Source organism: Cebus imitator, unplaced genomic scaffold (genome assembly GCF_001604975.1).
Source record: "Cebus imitator isolate Cc_AM_T3 unplaced genomic scaffold, Cebus_imitator-1.0 Scaffold173, whole genome shotgun sequence".
Taxonomy (NCBI): domain Eukaryota; kingdom Metazoa; phylum Chordata; class Mammalia; order Primates; family Cebidae; genus Cebus; species Cebus imitator.
The window spans coordinates 3,069,150-3,097,007 of NW_016107488.1; the positions used below are offsets into that span (position 1 = coordinate 3,069,150).

The 27,858-nt window shown below is 36.5% G+C and overlaps 1 protein-coding gene across 1 annotated transcript in view; it reads right to left on the reverse strand.

Annotated features, from left to right (window-relative positions):
- Nucleotides 1–4,106: 4,106 nt before the first annotated feature.
- Nucleotides 4,107–27,858, reverse strand: part of GRXCR1 (glutaredoxin and cysteine rich domain containing 1) — a 374,604-nt gene continuing 350,852 nt past the window's right edge. Inside the window, exons 3-4 of the mRNA XM_017544907.2 lie at nucleotides 14,612–14,677; nucleotides 4,107–4,401 (exon numbers count right to left, since the gene is read on the reverse strand). Coding sequence (XP_017400396.2) covers nucleotides 4,222–4,401; nucleotides 14,612–14,677 — 246 coding nt within the window. The 3' untranslated portion in view covers nucleotides 4,107–4,221. The remainder of the gene's footprint in view (nucleotides 4,402–14,611; nucleotides 14,678–27,858) is intronic.

A 27,858-nucleotide genomic window follows, 5' to 3' on the forward strand; every position in this document is an offset into this window, starting at 1 on the left:
TTTAAGAATATTGATCTTTGAAGATTTCAACAATTAGGATTGTGGCATTAGAAATTGTATCTTTGGGAGTTTAATCAGCATCACTCTTTATTAATATTCCACAACTTGTTTATCAACTCTCCTGTCAATGAACATTCGAGATGCCTCTACTTTTGGCTATTATGAATACAGCTTTCACGAAATGCTTGTGCAATGTAGACATATGTTCTTATCTCTACTGAATAAGTAGCTAGGAGTAAATTGGTGTTTGGTGTATATTTACCTTTATCAGAAACTGTCAGAAGTTTTCCCGAGTGGTTGTACCATTTAACATTCCCATTAGCAATATATGAGAGTTTTAGTTACTCCACTTCCACACCAATACTTGGTATTTTCAATCTTTTTAAAAATTTTAACCATTCTAAATATTGTATGTACCATAATATAATATTGTGGTTTTAATTTTCACTTCTCTAATGACTAATGATGTCATATTTTACTAATTTTTTGACTACTCATAGCCTCTTTTGCAGGCATTTGTTACCTATTTCTTCATTAGATTGTCTTTATTTTTGATTTTTCAGAATTCTTTACATATTCTACATATTTTCGTCATTTGGCAGACATTTACATTGTGAATATTTTCTCCATGTTATGGCTTCACTTTTCGTTTTCTAACATGTCTTTTGTGAGGACATTTTAAAGTCCAATTTATGATTAGGAGTTTTGTGACTTACTTGCCCAAAACATCTTCACCTATCCCAAGATTGTAAAGATATTGTCTTGATGTAGCTTCAACATTTATATCAAGGTTTGTTAAGTCTTGGCACTACTGACATTTTGGATTAGATAATCCTTTTTTGAGGCAAAGGGTTACACTGTGTTTGATAGGATTTTTATCAGTATCCCTGGCCTCTGCCAACTAGGTGTCAGGAGCAGTAGTGGTAGCAGTGTAGTTGTTGTCATCATAGTCATTTTTTCCACATGGAAATCTAGTTGCTCCAGCACTGTTTGTGAGAAGACTTTTTCTTCTCCATTGCCTCGAATTGGCATCTTTCTTGAAAATCACTCTTAATGTGTTTATCTATTTCTATATTTTCTTTTTTTATATTTTGCAAATTTCAATCTACTTTATTAAACATTTTCACAGTCAATTAATGCTCTCAGAATGTGACTTCTAATTATGTTTCTTATGTTTATTGATACAGTAGAGCTCCTTATCATGCCAAATTTAAAAATCTTTCATGAGAGGCCATATGATCAGACCCAGCACATGGGCATAAGTGCCCAAGTTCTGCTCTGCCAGTGACCACTGTGTGGCCTGGGATAAATTACTTGACCTCTTTAAGCCTCAAATTCATGTGTAAAGAGTGAATGACGTATTATCAGACAGTTTCCCTCAAAGGGTGGGCCATGGATGTGTTTTCTAATCTATTGTATTGATCTATTCGTCTCTTATTATTTTACTCTACTTGTTCAAAAATATATAGCTTATTTGCATTTTTATATAAATTTAGATTTATTAGTCAAATTCTACTAAAAATCTGGTGAGGTTTTAATTGAGATTGCATTGCAACTATAGACACCTTTAAAATGTGAAGCCTTCCAATTTATAAACATTACATATTTCTCCATGTATTAGGATCTTCTATAATTTCTCAGCAAAATCTACATTTTAGTTTTTAATGTTGAAGTCTTACACATATTTGGAAAAATGTATTCCATGTATTTGATGTTTTCTGATATACTTTGAATTGGATTACACTAATTTTATATTCTAATTGTGTGTTTCTTATATATGCATTTCAAATTTTGTATAATGTCCTTTAATCCAATACTTTTGCTAATTTTAGTTTTCAGTTCAGTAGCTTATAAGTTTCTTTAGATATTATACATCCCAATCATGTGGAATACAAATAGTGGTTTTTTTTTTTAATTTTTATGACTTTTTTCCTAGCTTTATTTGTCTAGCTAGAACCTCCATCACAATATTGAATAGAAGTGATGAAAATGAATATTCATTCACTGTTTCTGATCTTAGGGAGAGGGCATCCAATATTTTACCATTTTATGTAATATTAGCTCTTGAGTTTCATATTCAAGGAGTTCCTTTCTATACCCAATTTTCATGTTAAGTTTTTTTCTAGCATGTAGTCAAATACTAAAAGATACTATAAAACCATGGATGTTTAGTTTCAGGAATTCTACAGGCAGGAGCTGATCTCTCTGATCAACTTTTTGGCCTCTTGGCTATGTATTTCCTCTGCCTGTGCATGTTAGGAATCAGCCCAGGATTTGGGTGAAATTAATGAGCAGATGTTGAGGCTCCCTTCTGTTTGGTCCCCTCATTTCTTGGAATTTTCCCCTCATTCCCATACATTCTTGCAGCTCCAGATACCAACTTCTATCTTTTCCACCCAGTAAGACTGCAATTCCTTTATGAGTCGTAGTCTATGAAAACTGGAAAGTGCCTGCAGGGGAAAAGCTGGTTAAATGTGAGGTTATGTTTCTGTCCTTTCAGTGAATGAATCCTCTCCTGTTTCTTTTCGTTTTGGGTGGTTTTCTTGTACCTTCACAGTTGTGCTTGTTTTTTATTATTTTGTTCAGAGTGTATATGGATTAGTAGCAGGAGGCTTAATCTGCTATAAACTGCTCCACTATTATGAGACAATCACTCCCATATTGAATTTCTTATAGTTCTTCAACTACACACCTTTCCTCTGACCTCTGGCCGCCACATATATTATTTCTTTACCTGAAGCACTATTCCCCTGCTTGTTGACTAACTGGTTTCCAACTACCCTCATGTCTCAGTTTAAAATCAGTTGCTCGACAAAATCTTTCTAATTATTTTCTACCTCATGTAGGATGTTCCTTCTGTGATACTTTCCCACAGCACATTGCACTCCTTTTGTAGTACTATAGGACTCACCTGCTCATATTTATTTGTTGAATATTCCTTACTTCTTAAAGGGTAAGCTCCATGAAAGCAGAAACTACCCCTTACACCAGTCCTGGCTAATTAAAAAGTACTCTGTAAATAATTGTTCCTTTTCAGAAAATGAAGGAGCAAAATAGTTTGATCACCTTATCACAAATACTGAAAAGGCAATTTCTAAAAATTATTGATAGGAAAACATGTCAGAGTACAGATATGTATATAGGTAGTCATCAGTCAATAATTACAGCAAATTTTTCCCTTTTGCATTTTTTCTGCACTTTCATACCTAGAATGTGTTCAAACTGTATAGTGCTCTGGTGTCCAGCTAAGAGGACAATAAAGAGCCACCTTTCTGAAGGGGTTTCAAGTGACAATGGGACAAAGCAGTTCTATGTAACAAACTTTCACATGTTGCCCCAAATCTAAAATAAAGTTAAATAAATAAATGAAATGTCCAGATAAGTCTTCTAGTAGCTTTTGTATCAACACCTAGAAATCCATCTGATAATCTCATCACACTGTGGTTTATTATTAAGAGCATCAGCTCTGAGACTGTTCTGCAGCAAAAAATAAAATAAAATAAAATAAAATCCTTTTTTTCATTTTTAAGATGGAGTCTTCCTCTGTTGCTCAGGCTGGAGTGCGGTGATGCAATCTCGGCTCACTGCAACCTCGGCCTACAGGGTGTAAGCGATTCTCCTGCCTCAGCCTCTTGAGTAGCTGGGATTATAGGCACACACCACCATACCTGGCTAATTTTTTGTATTTTTAGTAAAGATCAGGTTTCACCATGTTGGTCAGACTGGTCTTGAACTCCTGACCTTGTGATCTGCCCACCTCGGCCTCCCAAAGTGCTGGGATTACAGGCATGAACCACTGCTCCTGATGAAAAAAAAAAAAAAAAAAACTATTCTACAGCTTAAAAAGAAATTACTACCTAAACTCATCTAGTCAATAAGGTAATGTTGCAGTAGACACCATTATATAGATTTTGTTCTTTTCTTTAGACAAGCAAACACATTTAGGGAATCAGACTTTGGATATCTTGGAATGGTTTGGGATACTTCATTAATTCCACTTAGAAACCAGGGCCTAGCAAAGGGCTTGGCAAAGAGTAGTTGTTAAATAAACATTTATTTAACATATCAATGAAAATGATTGCAGCAAAAATTCACAACAAAGACAATTATAATAAACAAAGTTTATTGATTAATCCATAAACATAACCATTTAAAAAACATATAAACCAAAGTATTGCCTTTGATTAATAAAATGAGGCTTTTCCTGGGTAAAAGCTCCAATTAACCAGCACAGTTCTTACAACGCTGAAGACCATTTTCATTGCAAGCTGTACACTTCAGGGCTTTGAAAGAGTCTGTGAAGCAGTTTCGAAACACGGACATCTTGCTCCCATGGCACACAGAGCATGGAAGAAAGCCAAAGCCTCCACAAGAGGGACACTCATGCGGATGCTGCACTCTCTGTATAAAGTGGCAAGGGAAAAAGAGAGAACAGAAGATGTGTTAGCATGAACAACTCAATCAGCCTCCTGGTCTTTCTGTACTGTGAGTGGTCATAAAACAACATTGGCATAATATGGCTACACACTTGAATTCATCTACCATTAATACACATTACACCCAGGGAAGTAATTAGCTGAAGTTCTCCTTCATCCCCCAGCCAATGGCCAACTACACCACAGGTATGGTTTGTAAAGTGGGTAAATTTTAGGTTGAAGGGCATATAACTTCAAGAAATCCATCATGTGAAACCATCTATTTACAAACCAAATAATTTAGAAGTTGACTTTTTGTATTAAAGGAAAATACTTTAACTTTCCCTTTAGTATTATTTAACAGTTTCACGTCTTTGTTTATAGAACAGTATATTAATAGCAAGTCTGGAAAATCAGAAAGCTAAAAGTCGAAGTATGCTATTAACTGAAGACTGCTAATTATATTGTAAATTTAGAGTAATACTTCTTTTTTCAAAGGACTTTCAAATAGATTTTTGTATAGAATCTTCACCCACACTAAACACTACACATACAGACACCTTTTTCAGTAAGGATTTAATTAGAGCATCATTATCCTCATTTTATTTTTTAAGAAAATAAGCACAGAAATCAAGAGACATTTCTGCAGATCTATTTAACTTCCCACAGTGCTATCAGCCTTCCCACCTCAAGTAAAGGTTAAGTATCTCTGATAGTAGAATTAAAATAGCTAGATAGTGTGTTGAGAGTAATACTTTGAAAATCATTTACATGCATTTCGATTTACTTTTCTGAGCATATAACCTTTACTGGTATCCTCTAGGGGCATCCATCACTTTAGGGGAGATTAGGTGCCATTATAGAATGAATACAAAGAGAAAATAAGTAAATTGATACTAAGCTTCTGACTTGCAAAAAAGAAATTTGCAGCAGTGTTTGAAACCTTGGCTTTGTGATGGGAATAATTGCTAAAATAAGCTTAGGAAATGTGGATACGCGTGCACACACACACACACACACACACGCATGCAGAGACAAACACGCTTAATATACTGACACATACATATAACCTTTCTCCAAAGATTTATAACTGCACATATTAAAGTCTCAAAATATTCAACTTAAAAGAAACCTGATTAACTGGGTTTAACCCATGATTGTTCCAGCACATACAACTATGAGAATTTTTCTCAAGTCAATAATATAATTCTCTCATAATGAGTAACCTGTGAAATTCACTCTGGTAATCAAACATTAGGACCTTACTGATATTTAGAAAATATCAATCTAATATTGATATTTTAAGGCAATATAAATGGGCATTTTCCTTATCTATCAGGACACACTTGTGGTTATAATTTGAATTGGCTATTACAATCAAGATGGCTAATCTCATATAATATCTCATTTCTAATGCCACACAATCACAGAGAGTAGTTGTTGTCAATCTGAATGATACAAACAATGAACTTCATCAAGACTGTAGAGATTTAAAGTTCTTCCAAAAAGATAGATTGATATGTACAGCAATTTGGTTACTTTGTTGATTAATTTTTGCCATTTCTTTGTGCAAGAATCCACCTAAAAAAGATACATTGCACTTAAATTTTTCACAATATTAAAATATAAATAAGAAAAACTTCGAGCAAAAACAAACCTGGTGATGGAAAAACTGTACTTTAAAAGCTAAGTATAAACAAAATTCCTAAGTAATGGTGTTCTTACCAAAATTACAAAGAATATAATAATGTAGATAGATCCTTGTCATTCACTATTGCTATGACAGGAGATTAATATTTAATGGCTTGTACAACAATTGCACCAGGTCAGAACAGATGCTGGGCTTGCCAGTGTCCTAGAGAAAGGACCCTAGAGAAGGGACCCTGAGTCCAGCCCTTTATTCATTACTGTTACATTGTAAATGGATCTGAGTTCCTAGTAGAATAGAGTTGTCATATTTTGCAAATAAAATACAGGATGCTCAGTTAAATCTGAATTTCAGATAGAGCACAAATAATTTTTGTGTAAGTATGTACTAAATATTTCGTGAGATGTACTTAAGCTAAAAAATTATTTATAATTTATTTGACATTTAAATGTAAGTGGGCATCCTGTGTTTTGTCTGGCAGCTTATAGGTTGAAGTTGACAGAGAAGAAGAGATGTTTGTGCATCTTGGGCAATGGCTATTTACCAATCAGTATAAATTATTTCAATATTTTTTTTCATTTTTGGGTTTTTTTTTTTTTTAGACATAGTCTCACTGTGTTGCCCAGGCTAGAGTGCAGCAGTGCCACCTCACCTCACTGCAACCTCCATTTCCCAGCTTCAAGTGATTCTTCTGCTTCAGCCTTCCAAGTAGCTGGGATTACAGGTGCATGCCACCACCTTCAGTTAATTTTTATATTTTTAGTAGAGACGGTGTTTCACCACACTGGCCAGACTGGTTAGGAACTCCTGACCTCAAGTGATCCACCCTCCTTGGCCTCCCAAAATGCTGGGATTACAGCCGTGAGCCACTGCACCAGGCCCAATTATTTCAATATCTTAATGACTACAAACATATTTCAGTATTTTCAATCACCACAACTGCTATACCAGTGCACACTAGGTGAATATCAACTGCTGCTATGACCCAAGACACTTGCGAATGACCAGATTCTTGAATAGCAATATGGTTTTCTCATAAAATATATTTGTGACTACAAGCAAAGACCAACAAAGCTGAAATGAACATGTTAGTGCTGTGCAGCTTCCTGAGCTCACTGTCTATCTGTGGCACTTTAGTCACCAGGCTCTGAGCACACAAAATTCTAAATAGTAACTCAACACAATTAAAAATTATTAGCCAGGTACGGTGGCTCATGCCTGTAAACCTAGTAGTTTGGGAGGCTGAGGCAGGTGGATAACGAGGTCAGGATATGGAGACCAGCCTGACCAACATGGTGAAATCCTGTCTCTACTAAAAATACAAAACAAAATTAGCCTGGCGTGGTGACAGACTCCTGTAATCCCAGCGACTCAGGAGGCTGAGGCAGAATTGCTTGAACTCAGGAGGCAGAGGTTGCAGTGAGCTGAGATGGACTCCAGCCTGGGCGACAGAGTGAGACTCCATCAAAAAAAAATTATTTTAGGCCAGGCGTGGTGGCTCATGCCTGTAATCCCAGCATTTGAGAGGCAGGGGTGGACAGATCATGAGGTCAAGGAGACAAACATGACCAACATGGTGAAACCCTGTCTCTACTAAAAATACAAAAATTAGCTGGACGTGGTGACACACACCTGTAGTCCCAGTTACTTGGGAGGCTGAGGAAGGAGGATCGCTGGAACCTGGGAGGTGGAGGTTGCAGTGAGCCAAGATCTCACTACTGCACTCCAGCCTAGAGACAGAGCAAGTCTCCATCTCAAAAAAAAAAAAAAATATATATATATATATATACACACACACACACACACACATATACACACATATATACATACACACACATATATATATTACATAGTCAACATGACTTACAAATATTACTTTCAAAACCTAAAATATCAAATGTTAAATCCACTGATACCAAGAGTCTACTGTTTCTTCATAATTTGCCCCCTTGTCAGAACAAATAAATCTCCTATCCTAAAATAAATTTGATATATAAATACCAAAGCTACATTTTTATTTTTAAAGATAATCACAAATACAAGGCCATCCTAAAATAGTGTCCTCAGAATCTGTGCAATTCTGCGATGAGATCTCTCTTTTATTTAAAGGATTGTTGAGAGGACTCAATGAACTAATTCATGGGAAGTGAATAAAACGTTGCCTGGCACATAGTAGGCACTCAATACAGTTAGTCATTGTTAGCCATTATTTTATTAATAAATTCTTATTTGAAAGGATTTTTATTAACTGCTACCTCAAGCTAAACTGCTTGTGGTCACATGACCTAACCATTTTCTATACTTCTCAGAGTCATTCAATTTAAATACTTGTTCTATACTTAGCTTTCTGGTTTAAGGTTTTGTCACTGCAAGAAAGGGAGAGTAAATGTGTTTCAATTCATGTGCTATTTCTGTTGTCCTGGACCACAGTGCTGGAAAGATTCTCAGGCCACTTCCATTCTCAAGAAAAATAAGCTATTTCAGGCATAAACGTAGGAGAGGAAAGGGATGGCTTACATCTCGTGTGGGGTCTTTGCCCCCTTCTCACACCAACCAGATGTGACAGACACTGCCATTTCATAAATGAGGAAACAAAGCCTCTCAATTGTTTTTTTAAAAATAATTATGAATTTATAACTAGAAAGTTGAATACTGAAGGGGTCTCTTTATGAGCAACATCCATGTTCTTCCCACTATGATAATGGTTTTCCATGTTTATTTGCATCCATTTTTTTTTCCAAAATTACCTAACCCTGAGATCCCCAAATGTAAAGTAGTTGAAAGGATAAATGCTAAGACTAAAGCCAAAGTGGTGGTGGAATGGGGTGGGTCTTGAGGCAACCCACGGAGGCTCCCCAGTGCCCCTCAGCACCCAGGAATCCCTTCCTGCTACATCATCCAGCACAATTTATGCTATTTGCTATTCTAATAAGAATAAATAATTTACTCATGGCTAGCCATATCTTTCAAAGAGCACTTTTGTTATACTGAAATTCTGGTTTTAGTTTAGATTATGTACAAAGAAAACCCAGTTGGATTATATTAGATGCTCTTATGTTAGTGTTGCCCTGAAGTCTAACCCTTCCTTAGACAGTTTTGCCCACAGATCAAGATGGAAAAAGAACTAGGAATTTCCCATGGAACATGGACAAAGTTTCAAGTTGGAGGAAGAAAGAATAACTGAAGTTAATGAAACAGACTTCCACTTTACTAATAGTATTACTAGTTACTATTAGTAGCATTACCAATTAGTAACAAAACAGACTTCATTACTATTAGTAACAAAACTGACTTCCACTTTCAATGAAGAGACTGACTACAGGTAATGACCTGCAAGCAATTAAGAATCCAGGCAGACCTGGTTTAGAATAGCATACAGAGAACTGAATCTACAGACCGTGTCTCCTCTCCTCTGAATAGTGGTTCGGGTTGAGACAAGTCACTTTGTGGTGGAATTCAAGAAAAAAGGAAGAAGAAATCACCCTCCACTTTACCTCTTTCTGTTCATATATTCCTGTCAGTTTAAAAAAATGGATACTCAGGGGGTGGGACCTTTTACTTATTCATTCCATTCCACAAATATATATTGAGTATTCACTAGCCAGACTCTGTGTAAGGCAATGGGAATAAAGCTGTGAACCAGACACTTCCCTGTTCTCCTAATAGTACATCTCAGCCTCACCCTTAAGTCTTGAATAGGTCTGCTCCATATTGCAGTCGTCTCAACTGAAGCACACGAGAAGTCTTACGTCTCTAACAAGGGACCAAAATGACAAAGATAATGGCACAGTTTATGAATGATAGTCAAATAGACTTCCTTTGTAGCACAAACTCAAATTTTAAGAATATAAATTTATCCCCAGTTATGCAATATAGAAACAGGATGCTAAGATCAAGAGTCTTTATGCCTTCTTCAAGATCAGGAAATGAAGCTCTTATTATTTTTAACCTCAGATCATCAAATCCTATTCCAATAGAGCGTGAAAGTCCCTTAAGTATCCTACCAAAGAAGAGGCAACTTATTTGAGCCTCTGTGACAATACACCTCATCATCCAGATTGTCTATGAAGCAGTATTACCCATGAAACAAATTGTCAGGGAGTACACGCCTGGCATTATAATCATCTCTAGATGATTCATCTTGTTCTATGTATTTTGTTTTAAACTAGATTCAAAAATTTAATTCCGCAAATGCTTAAATGCCTACTAAACACCCCTCTGCCTGACCAAGCTTCTAAAAAAATAAATAGAATCTTTTCTCATCATCAGTGTTTCTGGCATTCTTAATTTGCAGAGTTGAGAAAGAAGCCACTGAACAAAATGCAGACACAGGGGAAATTTGTAGCTCATAATTCTAAATGTATAAGCCTGGATATAGGAGTCTGATTCTTAAACCAGATGGGATGGACTGCCATAACCTACTTAAATAGATGTTTTAATTTCAGAGAGAGGCAGATGACATGGCCTGATTCCCCAGGTGAGCAGGTGGTGCCTGCTGCTGAAGCCTCAGAACGGGCCATGCCCACCCCTTTTTCCCCCAGGAAGGACCATCATTCAGAGCTATACTTCTCCAGGGAGCCTCAGGACAATCTCTGACAGCTCCAATGCCTTGTGCAGACAGCCTGTGCCATTTCTGACATCCTAAGTTTGTAGCTGGGAATCTTTGCTTGGTTCTTCATGAACAAATAAGCAGTCACCTGCCCTCAGGGGAGAATCAGATTAATTTTTATAAGCTTTACCAAAAAAAGGACAGAAAATGAACACTATGTTGTTAATCTCGGTACAAATGGAAACAAAACTATTTACTCATATCTTCAAAAAAATAACAAGGCAAAGCTTACTTAGAGCTTCTCTGCCATCTAAGATCTTTCATTCAGTGTCTGCCAGAACCAGTGATATGCTAATGTATCTCAGCGCTCCCCTGGCTCTCCCTGCATGGGCATCAGCAGGATTAGCTATCCATCTTGGTTATTGTTTTGTGAGGACTCCTTAGACACCTCATTGTTTCTAATTTCTAGCCTATTTATTAACATAAATAAATATAATTTACCAAAAAAAATGGTGGTTTCATTCATCCTTTCAGCCATATATTCTTTTATATAAAATAATAGTTTTCTCTTTCTTTGCATCTCTTAAATGCTTTGCCTCTTCCACAAAAAAAAAAAAAAAAAACTTTGGATGAAAGAGAAGTCATTTATTTATCTCCTCAGTAAATATTTACGTGTGCCTGGGATATGCCAATCCCTGTTCTAGGCACTAGAGGTAAATAATAAAACAAAATAAATGAATGTCTGTGTTCACATGGACCTCATATATTAGTGGAAAGATTACCTGCAACCTGTCATTTCATGAACACAGTTCCCATTGGCACAACCGGCTCTACTGAGTCCACGTCTTCATACCAACTATCACATGTGTTACCAGCTTCTGCTGCCTTTGGCCAGCTCCTCACTTTTGAGGCCACCAATAATCTTCATCAACAAATCAGACCCACTCAGCTTCCAGAGCAATTTTCAGTTGGGTGAGATATATGATAAGATTCTTGGTGCAGAAAAATTTGAAATTATTTTCTGACTCCATTTTTGATGGCCCACCACAGCTGCTAAGTCTCTCTTTTCACCACTACTTGAAATAACTGCTAGAAACTGGAACCTGAATTATGAGGACCAGGAGTGGTCATAGACACTATGCAGTGACCCAAGTAACAGCAAACTAGAACTTGGCCAGGATCTGTCTAATGTCAGAGCCCTGTGTCAAAACCCAGCCTAATCCCTGTACCTACAACCTTTACCAGTTTATCTCCTAGGAAACTACTCACCCAGGCTTTATGTCCTGTCATGATATAGTCAGATTTCCTAGATACCTACATGACACTTAATTTGCGAGTCATGGCAGCATAGGTTCACAGTTAATTAGCATCATGGGCTTGGAGTCAGACTGATTAGAATCATAAATCAAATACTGATTACTTAAACACTCTTGAGCAAATGATTTCATCTTTCTATACCTCCATTTCCTTACGGGTAAAATGGGGATAATAAAAGAACCCATTTAGCAGAGTTGTGAGCTTTCAATGATTTAATACATAAAAAATGCCAGGAATATATCTTGCTACATAGAAAGGACTGAAATGTTTCCTCTGTCATGAATATTTAATTCCTACCCTACTGTCAAAAGCCAACCAGAGAAATGGAATGAGTTTGGATCTATATTTTGTATCCCTTATCATCTTTGCATGGCTCTCCCAGCGCTTCTTTTTATCTGGCCTCTTTACTTCCTCTTAAACTCCCGCTCCCTCTCAGGCAGAGTTCTGGGCTTTCTTGATTGGCTACAAATTCTCCACCAGTTTTACTATATGGCCAAAGCAACTGGACATAGTGATAGCACTGTAGAGTTCCTGTAACAGTAGAAAGCCAATGCCATACCATTGTTTTGAACATTAAAAATAACTAAAATATTTGTGCCTTATTTATGTCACCTGTAGAATGGAGACAGACTTAACGAAGAGAAAAATATCATCTTTTCTAAAGTTTTTGAGCTGACGGAGAAAAAGAGATTACATCATCTACCATGGTACTGTTGATCAAGTTGTAGAACTAAGAATTACAGACTCAATGGAATAAAAGTCCAGAATAGCTCAATCAATCATCAATCTCTACAAAGGAAAGCAATGAAGGTTATTCATCCCATAAGATCCTTAAAAATGCTATTATACCACAGAATTAAAAATAGGATGATACTGGTGCAACAAGAAGTAAATAGACCAATGATACTGCATAATACCATTTAAATAAGTTTAAAATGTGCACAGAGAATAATACATGTAAACCAAATTGTTTAAATAAAAAGATACATGATAATGTAAGTGAATGAATTCATAGGATTCGAGTAGTATATGAGAACAGAAGGAAAGAAACAGATCCATTCATTCAGACTTTTTAGCTAAGAGGAGTTTTAAGAGGAGCAAGTACACAACTACACAACCTGATTTAATAGATAAATAAATCAAGACCCTGAAAGGTGAAAGGTTATGCCCAAAGCCAGCAGCAGAGCTGAGGAAGAAGCTAAAAATCTTCTGATGTCCAAGTCATAATACTTTAGAAAGTATAAATTATGGAAACAAAGGAAATTTAAAACATTTTACAAAAACAAGTTTACTCTCTGTATATATCACATGGCTTTTGAATTTAGAATCAGACCACAGTAAGTTATTTTGCTAAAGCCCAAGCATCCTCCCCCTTTATAAGCACTATATTTCTGGCCATCATCCTCAGTGGACCACAGTATCTAAACATATTCTATTGTTTATATTATGACACAAACTGATAAAAAACGATTTTGAGTTCTTGCTATATGCCTGCAGAACATGGAGAGGACATTGTTGTCTCCCTTAGCAAAGTACCTATAAACAGTAGATACTCAATAAATGTTTGTTGAATGAATGAATCTATTGTTTTCCTTCTGGGCAAGGTCACAATACAAATGAAACATGAATCCTCCAATCAAGGAGCATATAGTTCACTTTGGACATGAGTCAAACACCCAAAAAAAGGTAATACAAAAAAGGCTTTTATAAGCCCCCTGAAAAGAGGGTTATAGGAATTCAAAGGTAGGGGAGATCAGAAATGACTGTTGGAAGAACTGATACTGAAGATGGGCCTTGAAGATGGTGGAGAGAAATGAGGAATTGGAACAATAGCATTCTAGGCAGACAGAACAGTTTGCACAAAGGGATAGTATTAAGAAAGCACAAGAAACCACATAGTTCTTTCTTTTATCTGGAGTGGAAGGAATGGTAGAGAATCAGAAATTAGGTTAGGTAAGACTAGGGCAATAACAACCAGTAGTGACATACAGATAGTAGATAACCATATGACCTATTTCTCCTGGGAAAGTCCTGTTTCACATTTGCTGTCCCAGAATAATTACTAATGCACACTTATCACTCTCAAAGTGTCCCAGTCAGGACAATAAAGTATTTAATCTTCTTACAAATAGGGAGAAACAGTCTGATGAAATAATTTAGCAGTGAGGTAATAAGGGCTTTCCAGTTGCACGTTAATTTTATATATATTTGAATAAGTATTTCTTTGATGCTATATTTATAAGCACAGGAATACGAATTAAAACTTGCTTTTTGGAGAAATAACTTTTTCTCTAATCTTTGTAAATGATGTAGGAAGGTCTTCTACATGTAGGAAGATCCATGGGAAAAATAAAGTTGTTTCAATGAAAAATTTTAATGTGCTTCAAGACTATTTCCTGACTTGAAACACCTCATCATTGTCTGTATTACAGAGAGTTGGGCTCAAATAAAGCTGACCATAACACTCACCTAATAGTATGAGATCATTAAAAGTTAACATTAAAGTCACTACAGCTCCAACAAACCTAACAGCAGATGATATCAAAGTAAAACTGCCACATGTATCCTATTGCATATTTGTAAGAACATGGGGAGAGAGAATTCAATTAGAAAAACTCAATTATCATCAGAATGTGTTTAACATTTTGATTACTAAAAATAAGTTGCTAAAAGCACATTTACCTCAATTTTGGTTAGGAGGTCTTGCAGTTCTCCTGATTCATTCATTGACAAAATTTTCTCAGCACCCTATTAACAAGAGAGGGTAAGGAGGAAAATCCATTTTGTTAGTATTTGAGAAAATATAAGTTCTAGCCAGAAAAGTTTAACCCACAAAATACTGAACACAATTCTTCCCTTTGAAGCTGAGTGAATGTACAACTAGGATGCGAAAGAGAAGAACACATTTCTCCTTACTGCCACATACTCTTCCATCTAGTAAGTCTCACCTTAGGTAAGGGGAGAGCTGCCTATGGGAGGCAAGCTCCAGGAAACCCACAGCTGTCAGATTTAAATCCAAATACAGAAGGAGCCAGCATACTTTTCAGGGTTTTTTAGGGTGCCTGGAGCCAGTCTACCATCTGGGAAAGGAATCCTTGGAGCAAATTCCCACCCTCAGTAAACTCTGCCCTACTCCAAGCAGTACTAGACATGGTCTTCCTTAACACCCATGCGTGTAAAGGTAACAGCAACTAACAATAACAACAACGATAATAACTACCAACACTAATTACGCAGATATTTTCAGTTTGGCACAAACATCATCTCCTTTGCTGTAGCAGACTCTATTATTTGCAGATATTGAGCCTCCATGAGATTAAATAACAATTTCAATGCCACCCAGAGAAGAGGTAGAGAGAAGATTTAAACACAGGTAGGGCACGTACTCCAGAGCTGACGCTTTTAACTTCTAAAACATTGCTATGAATATGAGAAAGGGGACAATGTGTGCTTCTTCGAGCCACCCCATTTTTCTCTCCTGTCCAGCTGCTTCCCACATTCTACCACTCTACTTCCCAACATAAAACCATACAGAAGAAAGAAGGAAAAACTGGAGTAATTATTTCTAATCAAAGACCAAGACCAAGTCTGCTTTGCTGACACTGTCCTGGGCACTCAGCGCAGTTGCTAGCTCAGACTAGGTATTGGATCCATTTTTGATTAATGAAAAAGATGGGGAAAAATATAATCACACACTAAAGATGTTTTGATTCCTACTTGTGCTAAGCAGGGTGCCAAGCAGGACTCACGGAAAAAATTAAAAAGTTGTAGTTCTTATGGAGGTTACTATATACATTTATGTAAAAGCATATTTTTGTTGTAAAGGCACAGAAAACTAACCCACAGTGTAGAATGAAAAATAAGTGCCAAATGAATGATGAATAAAAAAAGGTAAGCTGGGAAATCACAACAGGAGGAGAAATGTGCTTTTTGAGGATAGAGAAAGCTTTCTGAGGTTGGTGATATTTGATCTGGACCTCAAAGACTGGATGAGTTTTCCAAAATAGGTTAAAAATACTATAGTGATATAGAGGAGTCTTTAGTTATTGGTTTCATTTTATCTCAGTCTATCTTGTATAACTTATGTCATCATAATTACCATCAAAAATATCAAATTGATATATTCAAAAGCAGTATGAATGAATACACAGAGCTACAGAGAATACATATTGCTCTAGGAGGCAAGTTACATCTTTTTCTTTGGTGGTAATTTTGCCAAGAATACAGATGTGAAACCTCTAAAGTAAGAACAAAGGTAATGAAAGCACCATGACAAAACATTAAAGTTTAAATATAGTAATAACTGGTAATATTTTACTTTGCTATGTTCTATTTCTTTTAAGAGATAGCCAAGTTAAAATGGGAAAGAACTCTGGGGAATTTGATACATGAACTAAAGCAGTAAAGAGAATATATGCCTCATTTTTCTCAAACAAAAGAAAATGCCCCACAATGACTAATGAATGCTCCAGAAAAGCTATCACACATCTCCTTTCTGGCTCTTTTCTTATGGTAGCATTGTGTCATAGTCAGTTGGTTAGAGTACAAGGCATATGCTAAGAAAGGACCAGTCTCAATATTGTTAAATACATGAAATTTGTTCTGCCTCAGCCAAATAACTCCTGCAGCATTACTACCACGGGAGAAGATTCCACATTGCGGGAGAAATGCAGGCTTTGCTTACATTAAGCAAAGAACTTAAAGGCATAATGGTCACTGATTGTCAAGACACCTCAGTGTCTAGTATACAGGTGGTGTAACGAGCTTAAGGTTGAAAAAAGGCTGTTCCATAACAGAGGACAGGCAGCTAAAGAATACCTGCTTCCCTCACCCAACCAGCCTGCTACCAGGCTGCTACTCAACACAGCCTCCACAACCCTCCCTGCCCTGCCCTCAGATCTTTTCCTTGGAGCCAGCCCTTTGGTCCCTGTGCCACATGCTGAGAATTGACAGTAGTCAAAGCCTACTGTACCCCACTGGGTCCCAGGTCTCTGCCCTCCACCAGACCCTGTCATTACCAAGCCTAAGAGCAAGATTCTACAGGAGGAAAAAAAAAAAAAAAAAATCAGATGATCGCCTTCTCTGATCCTAAGTGCAGCAGCAGCAATAGCAGAATAGAGATTTTAGCCTAGTTAGCACATTTCAGGGGAAAATTATAGATCACTCTCATACTGAGGTTTGGAGCATTTATCAGGGTAAATCTCAGTCTGCCCAGCTTTCCATTGCATTTGCATATTCCAAACGTCTCATCCCCTCACTTTTTCTTATCGAAGACTCTAATTATTACTTGATCTATAAAGAAACCTCTGTGTCTGCAAAAGAGAGTATATTTCCTGACACATTGACATTATTAGGAAATTATCTTTTCCTGGTTGGTATTTGGCTAAGAATGTCAGACCTAAGCTTGTTTTTATATATACTCCACCATTCAATTCTATGCTAGTGGAAATTATTTACTCTATTACTTGGCAAAGAGACCTCAAGGACACCTATGGAAACATTTCTGCTATATTTTTTATTGATTCTGAATCGTTTTTTAATTAAAATTAATATAATCCTGAAAATAATGATAATAGTAATGTGCTTCACAAACATGGGTTCTTTTAAGCATTGGTGCAAAGTAAGCATTTTTTAATAAAAGAACTATCTCAATTTTTTAAATGAAGAAACTAAAGTTTAAAGAGAATAAAGAGCATTCCCAGAGTCTTTCAGTTAATCATTACAAGGCTTGGGTTGATCTTGAATTCAGGTTGAGCTGACTCCAAAACCTACATTCTTTCCAATCATTCTGCAAGCTGCCTGCTCACTGATACAGCATAATTGTGTTAGTGAAAAATGTTACAGAGAACTCCTAGTTTGGGGAATATGAGAGACTGTGGTTTGAACTCCCTGTTGACTAGGTACCCAAGAAGCTCAAGTGAATTGAAAGGTTTTACTGCAGTGAATCCACATCCAGAATGAACATGCCAGAGAAGCTATGAAATATCCAAGTCACTTTTGTCTAAATCTCAGCACTGCAACTTATTCAGTTATTTAGAATGATTGCATATTCCAGGAAAGAAGCTATTTCATTACCCTTCAATACGTGGTAAAACTCTACCTCGCTCAAATACTTTACAACTTAAAATTCAGAGCAGTGAACTGTAACACATGAACAAGGCACTTTGTTTTACATTTATGTAACAAGTTTCACAGACAAAGATAAGATAATCTGTTTAATTTTTCCTCTTCTATGAATCACCAAGGAAGAAACACATACCTTCAAGGAATAAGAAAAAGGTAGGAAAAGAAATCAGTTCTCTGCCAACTGAGCTTGCCAAATAAACACTTACCATATCACCTGTGAATGTGTAAAAGGATGCTACCATACTCATTCATGCATTTATCCATTAGTTCAATATTATTTTCAGTCTCTATTAGGGATTAGGCACTGTACAATAAGCAAAAGAGCCACACATGCGCACACACACACACACAAATTCTTCCTGTTACTGAGGAAATGAACTTTTGGGAGAGAGACTTTACACAAAAGATTACACAAATAAATGTAAACTTATTTACAACTGTTGTAAATAGTACAAAAGGGGCATGCTACAAGATGCTAAGAACACAAATAGTAAGGCAGAATTAACCTGATCAAGGCTAAGGAAGGCTCGCTTCACAAAGCAATCACTGCATTTTTATCTTTAGGAAGAATAGTAGTTGACTGAGCACACAAGACAGAATGAGGGAGGGCAACTAATAGGAACAACAATGCTACCAAATATTATTATATGTACATGTGCTTTTGTAGTCACCATTTGCCTTCATTCAAGATCAGAGGAAAAGCTTGTTCATATGTTCAAACATCCTAGCAGAGTCTCCCTGCATAGCATTTTGGGTGGATGCCCTGGAAGGAACACAGGTGAGGTACCATGCCACGGCATAAGCAATCTATTTTAGCCAATAAACTAAAGAAAACAAAACAATCAAGTGATACAAACCAGCTGTATGTAGCATACTCTGTTTGGTCTTTGGGAAGAGTTGCTAAGTCAAGAGTTTCTAAACACTATTATCAAAACAGAAAACAAACAAAAAGCACTTTTCCTCAAAAATATTTTAAACCACACAGATTTTAGCTATCTCTACACTGATATCCAGGCTCTGGAATTCCACATGGGACATCAACATTTGAAACTATTATTTTTAACAGTTCTGAGGATCCCAGGGGGATTAAAAGTAAAGTTCACATTAACCAAAAACAAATATAGTTTTAACATATATATATATATATATATATATACACACACATACACATATATTTATATGTGAATGCACATATATGCCATACATATATTATACTTTTGTTTTATTTTACTTTATATTTAGTCATAAACCACCTCATCTTCACAAGAAAGTAGCTTGCAATAAAATACCTATACCACAGTATAATAAAATAGAAATCAAATGGGAATTTATAGGAAATACTATAAATAAATCTCAAAAGTATAGCTATGGCTGAACCTTAAGTTTGATTCTGAGTTAACTTTTTAGATGAAACTTTTTTCTAAGCACAGTAGTCTAAAGAATATTTTATATAAGACTTTGGATGAACTGCCTGATACAATATATAGTATTCTTGTATTTTTGATAACCATAAAAATATTGTTTCCAAATAAATGTTATTACAGAAATGGCTCCTATAGCTGACCAGAACAAGTTTTTAGCCCTTCTTCTAACTTAAACCAGGCGCCTTTCCCTCTCACTTAACTGCTTCCTTGCGATTTACTTATCATCTGCAAAGATAAATAAATATTATTGTTTACCTCATACTATTTGTTAGAATATCTTCTAGTGATTACAGTAAAACCCAAACTCTCTTAGCATGGCCTACAAATGACTTCATTATCTAGTTCCACCAACATTTCCAGGCCTGTCTTTTGATATAATAAGTTTTTGATACCCTGAATTTCTCTCCTTCTCCTGGACATCCTAGGTCCTTGCATGAGATTTTATGCCTTTACACATGCTCCATTTTTTGCCTGATATTTCTTTTATCCTTCTGCCCACCACCTCTCGGAAAACTCCTATACATCCTTCCAAACCCAATTGAAATGTCACCTTCTCAATAAAGCTTTCTTGATTTTCACTCAGATCACATTTTCTTCCACTGCACAGCAAGTCTAGTGGTGATTTTGGGAGCTATGCCTTCTTTAAGCACACAGCATTTTGTGTAGTGCACCATAGACAATCAACAAGTATTTGCTATATTAATTTCTTCAGCATTTTTGGAGTAAACACAGCATTCAGTTCCAAATGAGTGTTTCTTATAGTGACTGATGATTTCAAATAGAAAAACAAGCCAAGGCATATATCAAAATGCACCTTTGTAAAGTGATAGGGACCAAGCCGATGTGACATAACAGTAAAAGGCCAGATACACAGAGGAGTGAGAAGGATGAATACTATATAAATGACATCTATCGCTTCTCTCAGCTGGGCATTTGATGGGAACTGAAGCGCAAACCACTGGAAGTTGCACTCTTTGATGAGGGCCAAGAGGATACAACTCTTTAGTACTGGCTGATAAAGGATCCTTCTGCTATGTAATCAGGAGAGCAGATGGCAGGGCTGGCACTGAAGGAGTTCAACCTGTACCTAGCATGATGCCTGCCAAAAGACGTGTTCAGTAAATGTCTGTTGGTGTGACTACCACGCCCACCGAAAATGGGAGGTTACATCAACTCTGCCTGGAGACGGGCCACCTGAGCCCCGCTAACAAAGAATTTACTTCAGAAATCAGCTCTGGATCTTTTCCAGCACATGAACAGACCCCATTGAGTCCCTGGAGTTCTATGCCAAACACTTAGGCCTGGAAAATATTCAAGGCAGGTGTAACAATATCCCACCAGTGTCTTTAAAAATGCAGTAAAAGCTCCCATGGATAATCTCATCCTAAAGAGCATGGTTTTTCTGTATCCCTGGCAGAAAGAATTAACTGCAAAATTAACTAAACTAGTTGACTTGTTTTTTGCAATTATGTAATGCAGACCTTTGGGTGTCAGAAAATGCCTGCCAAAGACAGTGATTTTAGTTCTATATAATTAGTGCTGAGCCACTTTTTTCAGCATAATTGTAAAGAACAATTTCCCATAGAGGCCAATCCTGATTTTTTATAATAAAGCCATATTATCGAACTAGACGATCACAAGGATGTGCTATTTTCTCCTCTACGGCAGAAAGCCATCTCTCCCATTCCTTCAGAATTAATATCAAATTATATAAAAGTAATATCAAGTCACGAGGCTACAAAAGAGGCAGTGCTAGGAGTTGAGCTAGACGAAACCAAAAGACTGGTTCTATGTAAAAGATTAAGATTGCTGTCTGCTGTGTCCCAGACTATCTTTGCATAAACTGATTTTCATTTTTATTTTTATTTTTTTACTTAAGTTTTATCTTAGATTCAGGGGTACATATGCAGGTTTGTTACCTGGGTTTAATGCACGATGCTGAAGTTTGGGGTGAAACGGATCACACCACCCAGGTAGAGAGCATGACAACCAATAGTTAATTCTTCAAACCTTGCTCCCCTCCATCTCTTCCCCTTCTAATAGTCCCCAGTGTCTGTTGCCATCTTTATGTCCATGAGAACCCAAAATGTTCAACTTATAAGTAAGAACATGCAGTATTTTATTTTCTGTTCCTGTGTTAATTCGCTTAAGGTAATGGCCCCCAGCAGCATCTATTTTCCTAACAAAGGACATGATTTTCTTCTTCTTTCGAGCTGCATTATGGTTGTTCATGGCGGCTGATGGGCATCTAGGCTGAGTTCATGTCTTTGCTATTGTGCACAGTGCTGTGATGAACATACAAGTGGATGTGCCTTTTTAGTGGAATGATTTACTTTTACTTTGCTGCATACCCAGTAATGAGAATACAGGGCCAAATGGCAGATTTGTTTTAAATTCTTTGAGAACTCTCCAAACTGGATGAACTCATTTACCTTCCCATCAACAGTAATACAAGCATTCCCTTTTCAGCCTCACTAGCGTCTGTTATTTTTTTATTTATAATAGCCATTCTGACTGGTGTGAGATGTTATCTCATCATGCTCCAATAATCAGTGATGTTGGGCATTTTTCCATGTTTGTTGGCTGCTTGTATGTTTGCTTTTGAGAAGTGTGTTTTCATGTCTTTTGCACATTTTTAATGGTTATCTTTTTTTTTGCTTGTTCAATTGATAAACTGATTTTTAGAATGTGGTGATTAAGCTCACCAAGGTTGTTGTTGTTGCTGCTGTTAAAAAAATAATAATAATAAAATAAAATAAAATCCAGGATTAAATTTTAGCCCCTCCATTTTCAAGTTAACTTGGACAAGTAACTTCAACTATTAAAGACTCAATTTCCTCATTTGTAAAATGGGTATAACAATGTCTACAGGGTTGTTGTAAGGATTACATGAGTTAATATATAAGATTTAGAACATTGCATGACACATAATATGAACTAAATAATTAGTAGTTGTTAATTAGAAGTAGTAGTAATAAATTCCCAGAGAGTAACTAAGAATCATTGTCAAGCACACAAAATGTGGTCCATAAACATTTCCTGTCTAGAGTCAACAAATAATGAAAGATTAATGGAGGTTAACCAAAGTCTTACATTGTTTTTGTATGATGTCATAATAAACTGAAAAAGAATATAATTGAAAAAAAAAATAAGGGGAATGTAGTAGTTCGGCTTAATATTTGATTATTTCTCACGCAAGATATTGAGAAGAAAGACCTAATTTTATGGCTTGTTAAAAAGAAGAGGTAGCATGAAATTTGAGGATGTTCCAGTCATAAAATTCCACAGCTAAATTGTAGAATACATAAAGTGTTCTTTAGGATGAGAGATTTAGCTAGCTAGGGTTCTCCAAAAGTCAAAAAACTGAGGACAGTTACTGAACAATATTGCTAAGGAAAACTGAGTCGATTGTTTTTTCTGTGACAATATGGATATTTAATCACTTGGCAGGAAAAATGTTTGAAGAAGATTCACATAGTGAGAGTAATTGAGAAATATAATTAGTTGATCAAACTGTCAATTAAAATTCCATTCACAGGAGGGAGTTCCAACTTGAATGGGCTCTCATCCCAGATGGGATCCAAGGATATTTAGGCATGAGTAGGTTACTGAAGATCCATTATTGCAGCTTATCCATTCAATAAAAATTCCTTTATTATTCATCCTACTATCTTAGTAAAATGACCAAGGAATCAACCACGCCATCCCCAGTTGTCATGTAGAAAGACCTCCCTACAATTTACTGAAGCTTATGGGCATGAAATGAAACAGGTATCCCATTTTTATAAGGCACTACAACACAAACAAGTCATGTGTTGCTCAATAATTGTTCACTTTGAACTCATGAGGATAACTCGGTTTATCTTTTATGATCCTATCAGGAAACAGATGGGCAATGCCCAAAGATTTCATTAAAAGTTGTTTAACAAAGGGTCCCACAATAGAAGTGTGAATGAGGTTAAATAAAGGAAGAAGCTTGATAAAGTACCCAGGAGCTGTTAACAATGAGAAGCTATTACCACCCCTAGGATGAGAAGCTATTAACACCTCTAGGTCTAAAGGTCATAGGGAAGGTACAGTGCTACAGAACCAAACAAGACATGTAACTATGGGAAAACGGCTACAAGGTACTCAACAACTACAAACTATGCCTCAGGAGGAAGGGAGCAGAGGAAATACTCCCAGCCTCTCTATCCTGCTCCAGCTTCCCTCTGACCAAACCCAACTAGAACTCAAAGGACAAAGGCCCTTGTGTGATTTGGTCTATAGAGTTTTCCTTCATGAGACTCCAAGTAGGCCAGAGAAAGGGAGAAAATGGCCCTGGAAGGAAAAACAGAAATTAACCAGCACAATTGGCAATGAATTAAATGATTTCACTCTTTTGTGGTAGATCTCTGTTTGAGTCTATTTATGACGTGTTTTCAAAACAAGAGAAAAGGCTGATGAGAATCTTCCTGTAATCCTGAAGGGAAGAAAAGTGTTAAGTAAGAGGATATGTTGGGAAGCTGTGACACTCAGGTTAACATTGTGGGTTCAGCCACATGTGAAATCTTCTACTTATTAGCTGTGTGAGGTTGGGAAAGATATTTAACCCCTCAAAATTTCACTTTTCAAAGAGAAAAATATTTCTATCATATAGGGTTGTAAGAAATAAATGAGATAATGGCACACATAGCACCTTAGTACCTTGTTGTTTTTAAAAGAATAGCAGATGAAATACTAGTCTAATTTGTAGCCTATTTGGACATAGCATTTAGTGAAAGGTGATATTCCTCGGCCTCCCATTTGGTTAGCTGTAGCCATGTGATGAAATCCTTATAAGTAAGATATGAGCAAAAGTAATGCATAAAACTTCCAGGCCATACTCTTTTTTTTTTTTTTTTTTTTTTGAGATGGAGTTTCCCTCTTGTCACACAGGAGTCTGGAGTGCAATGTCACGACCTCGGTCCACTGCGACCTCTGTCTCTTGGGTTCAAGCGATTATCCTGCCTCAGCCTCCCAATTACCTGAGATTACAGATGTTCGTTACCACATCTGGCTAATTTTTTGTATTTTTAGTAGAGGCAGGGTTTCACCATATTGGCCAAACTAGTCTTGAACTCCTGACCTCTGGTGATCCACCCGCCTCGGCCTCCCAAAGTGCTGGGATTACAGGCATGATACTCTTAAAAGCAAGCTGCTCACTTCCTCTTTTTACCTTCTGGAAAATATGTGATGGAGTTGAGCTATTTTTAACCATGAAGTGAGTGCTCACCCTAAAGGGAGGTACAACAAATATAGAAGAGTCGCTCCTGAAGCAGAGAAATCTATACCCCTGGATTCTCCCAACCCAGATTCACTTAAAAGACAAATAAATGCATACCTTGTTTGAATCACTAGCTTATGATTCATATGGATGATATATAGATAGATAGACACATAGACAGATGTATAGAAATATACATTGAGAGAAATATATTGCTGTAGACTGAATGTCTATAGCAACATTTATATGTTCAAATCCTAACCCCTAATTTAACAGTATAGGAGGTAGAGTATTCGGAGGGTGATTATGTTATGAAGGCAGAGCCCTGAGGCCTGGGAGTAATGCCCTTACAAAAGGGAACCCAGAGAGCTACTTTGTCCCTTCTGCTATGTGAGGACACAGGGAAAAATGGCCATCTATGAACCAGGAAGTGGGCTATCACCAGACACCAAATCTTCTGGCACTTTGATCTTAGACTTCCCAGCCTCAGAATTGACAGAAATGAATTTCTGTTGTTTGTAAGCCAACCAGTTTATGGCATTTTTTATAGCAGCCTTAATGGACTAATACATATAGATCTATGTGTAGATACATGTTTACATACAAATTTAAATAAAAGTAGATAGAGATAGGATGAAAATGACATTAGAGATAGGTGGAGGACAGCATAAACTCTAATATCCAAAATTTAAAAATTTATATTAGCTATAATGTTTCTGAAAAGAAGTAACAGAGGGGGGCAGTAATAACCTTGTCTAGAAAGATTCTCTGTACATAATTTTAGACGCTTTTTCTCTATTTCTCGAGGGAGTCTACCTGCCAGAACTGTGTCTGGTTGGGAGAGGCAAATCAAGGAGCTACGTATCCATGGAGGATTAATAAGCCCAGGTCTCTAAATCTAGATTGAGAACAAAGCCTGGTATTTCTTCATAATCTTCCTTTATCTTGGTCTCTGTGGCCTCTGAAGAAAGCAAGCTGGAGACTTTCTGAAAGATACAAGGTTTCTGTGATGATCTTTTGAGGACGACTGATATTTCCATAGATATGGCAATGCCAAGAAGATGTTATAAGAGGTACAGGAGGAGGAAGGTTGAGGAATGACAAAGTAACAGACTCTAAAGAGAAAGCTCTAATAATTTAACAAGATGCTCTTCGAGCATTATTTATTTAATCTTCACTGCATTCTTGCAAGTTGTCTTTTAAAATTTTAAGTCTTAAAAATAGGGAAACAAACACAAAGACGTAAAAGTACAAGTGTTACAAGATTATTTGTTCAACATCACATAACTAACAGTTGTTGGGGTCAAAATTCAAACCCAGGTCTATTTAGCTTTAAGGATCATGCTTTTCTTCAGTTAATTTCACTTTATTTATTCATAAGAATATTTAAAATAATATCTATCTCTTAGGGATGCTATGGGAATAGGCCTGATACTAATAATGTCAAACCACAGTTCAATATAGAACACAGTAAATGCTTAATAAATTACTTTTACTACTATTATAATTACACACTATGATAGTGATATATTAAATTTGTCAAATGCACACTGATGGAAGCTATGTTAAGAACATAGATTTCAAATGTGGTCATAGATCTTGTGCCTCATAGACACTTTCAGCATTTTGCTTGTGCCGCTTATAAAGGCAAACTTGTGCTGTAAAGAAATTTTGACCTGTGTATCTCCTATTTCCCTTCTCATGAAACACAGGAGCAAATTATAGGTTGTTTGTTAAAAGACATAGGCAGGTCTCTTCTGGGACCATCCAGAGAGTAAATATACAGTCCTATTGTTCAGAAGATGGGCTAATAGAAAATGTATCCATGCAATGACCATTTATCTTGCTTGCCACTTACTGAGGTACAGTCATAGATAAAAGTTAGTATAATAAATACTAAAAAGATGAAAAAATGAAAAGAAATTAAAATGTACTTAAAGAAACAAAAACTATCACTACAGTGAACTGGCAACCAACAGAATGGGAAAACATTTTTGCAATCTACCCATCTGACAAAGGACTTGTATCCAGAATCTACAAAGAACTAAAACAGATTTACAAGGAAAAAACAAGCAAACCCATTCAAAAGTGGGTGAAAGATATGAACAGACACTTTGCAAAAGAAGACATATATGAGGCTAAGAAACATATGAAAAAATGCTCATCATAACTGTATAGTAGAGAAATGCAAATCAAAACCACATTGAGATAACACCTTATGCCAGTTAGAATGGCAATCATTAAAAAATCTGGAGACAACAGATGCTGGTGAGGATGTGGAGAAATAGGAACACTTTTACACTGTTGGTGGGAGTGTAAACTATTTCAACCATTATGGAAGACAGTGTGGTGCTTCCTCAAGGACCTAGAAATAGAAATTCCATTTGACTCAGCAATCCCATTACTGGGTATATACACAAAGGATTATAAATCATCCTATCATAAGGACACATGCATGCTTATGTTCATAGCAGCACTATTTACAATAGCAAAGACCTGGAACAAACCCAAAGGCCCATTGACAATAGACTGGACAAGGAAAATGTGGCACATATACACTGTGGAATACTATGCAGCCATAAGAAATGATGAGTTCATGTCCTTTGTAGAGACATGGATGAATCTGGAAGCCATCATTCTCAGCAAACTGACGCAAGAACAGAAAATCAAACACCACATGTTCTCACTCATAGGCGGGTGTTGAACAATGAGAACACGTGGACACAGGAAGGGGAGCATCACACACTGGGGTCTCTTGGTGGGGTCCAAGAGACGGAAAGCACGGTGGGGTGGGGGGATCGGGGAGGGATAACGTGGGGAGAAATGCCAGATGTGGGCAACAGGGGGATGGAGGTAGCAAACCATATTGCCATGTGTGTACCTATGCAACGATCCTGCATGATCTGCACATGTACCCTAGAACCTAAAGTACAATAAAAAAAAGAAGCAAAAACTAAAAATTTAAACATTTTTTATTCCAAAAATGAAAAGAAATTTAACATAATCAATGAAAACTAGATAAAACTGATAAAAACTAGGGAAAAAAAAGATGTTAGTGAATAAGGTATTATAACCAGAGTCACAGAAAACTAAAAAGACAAAGAGAGCCTTGGAAACATTGTAAAAATGAAACA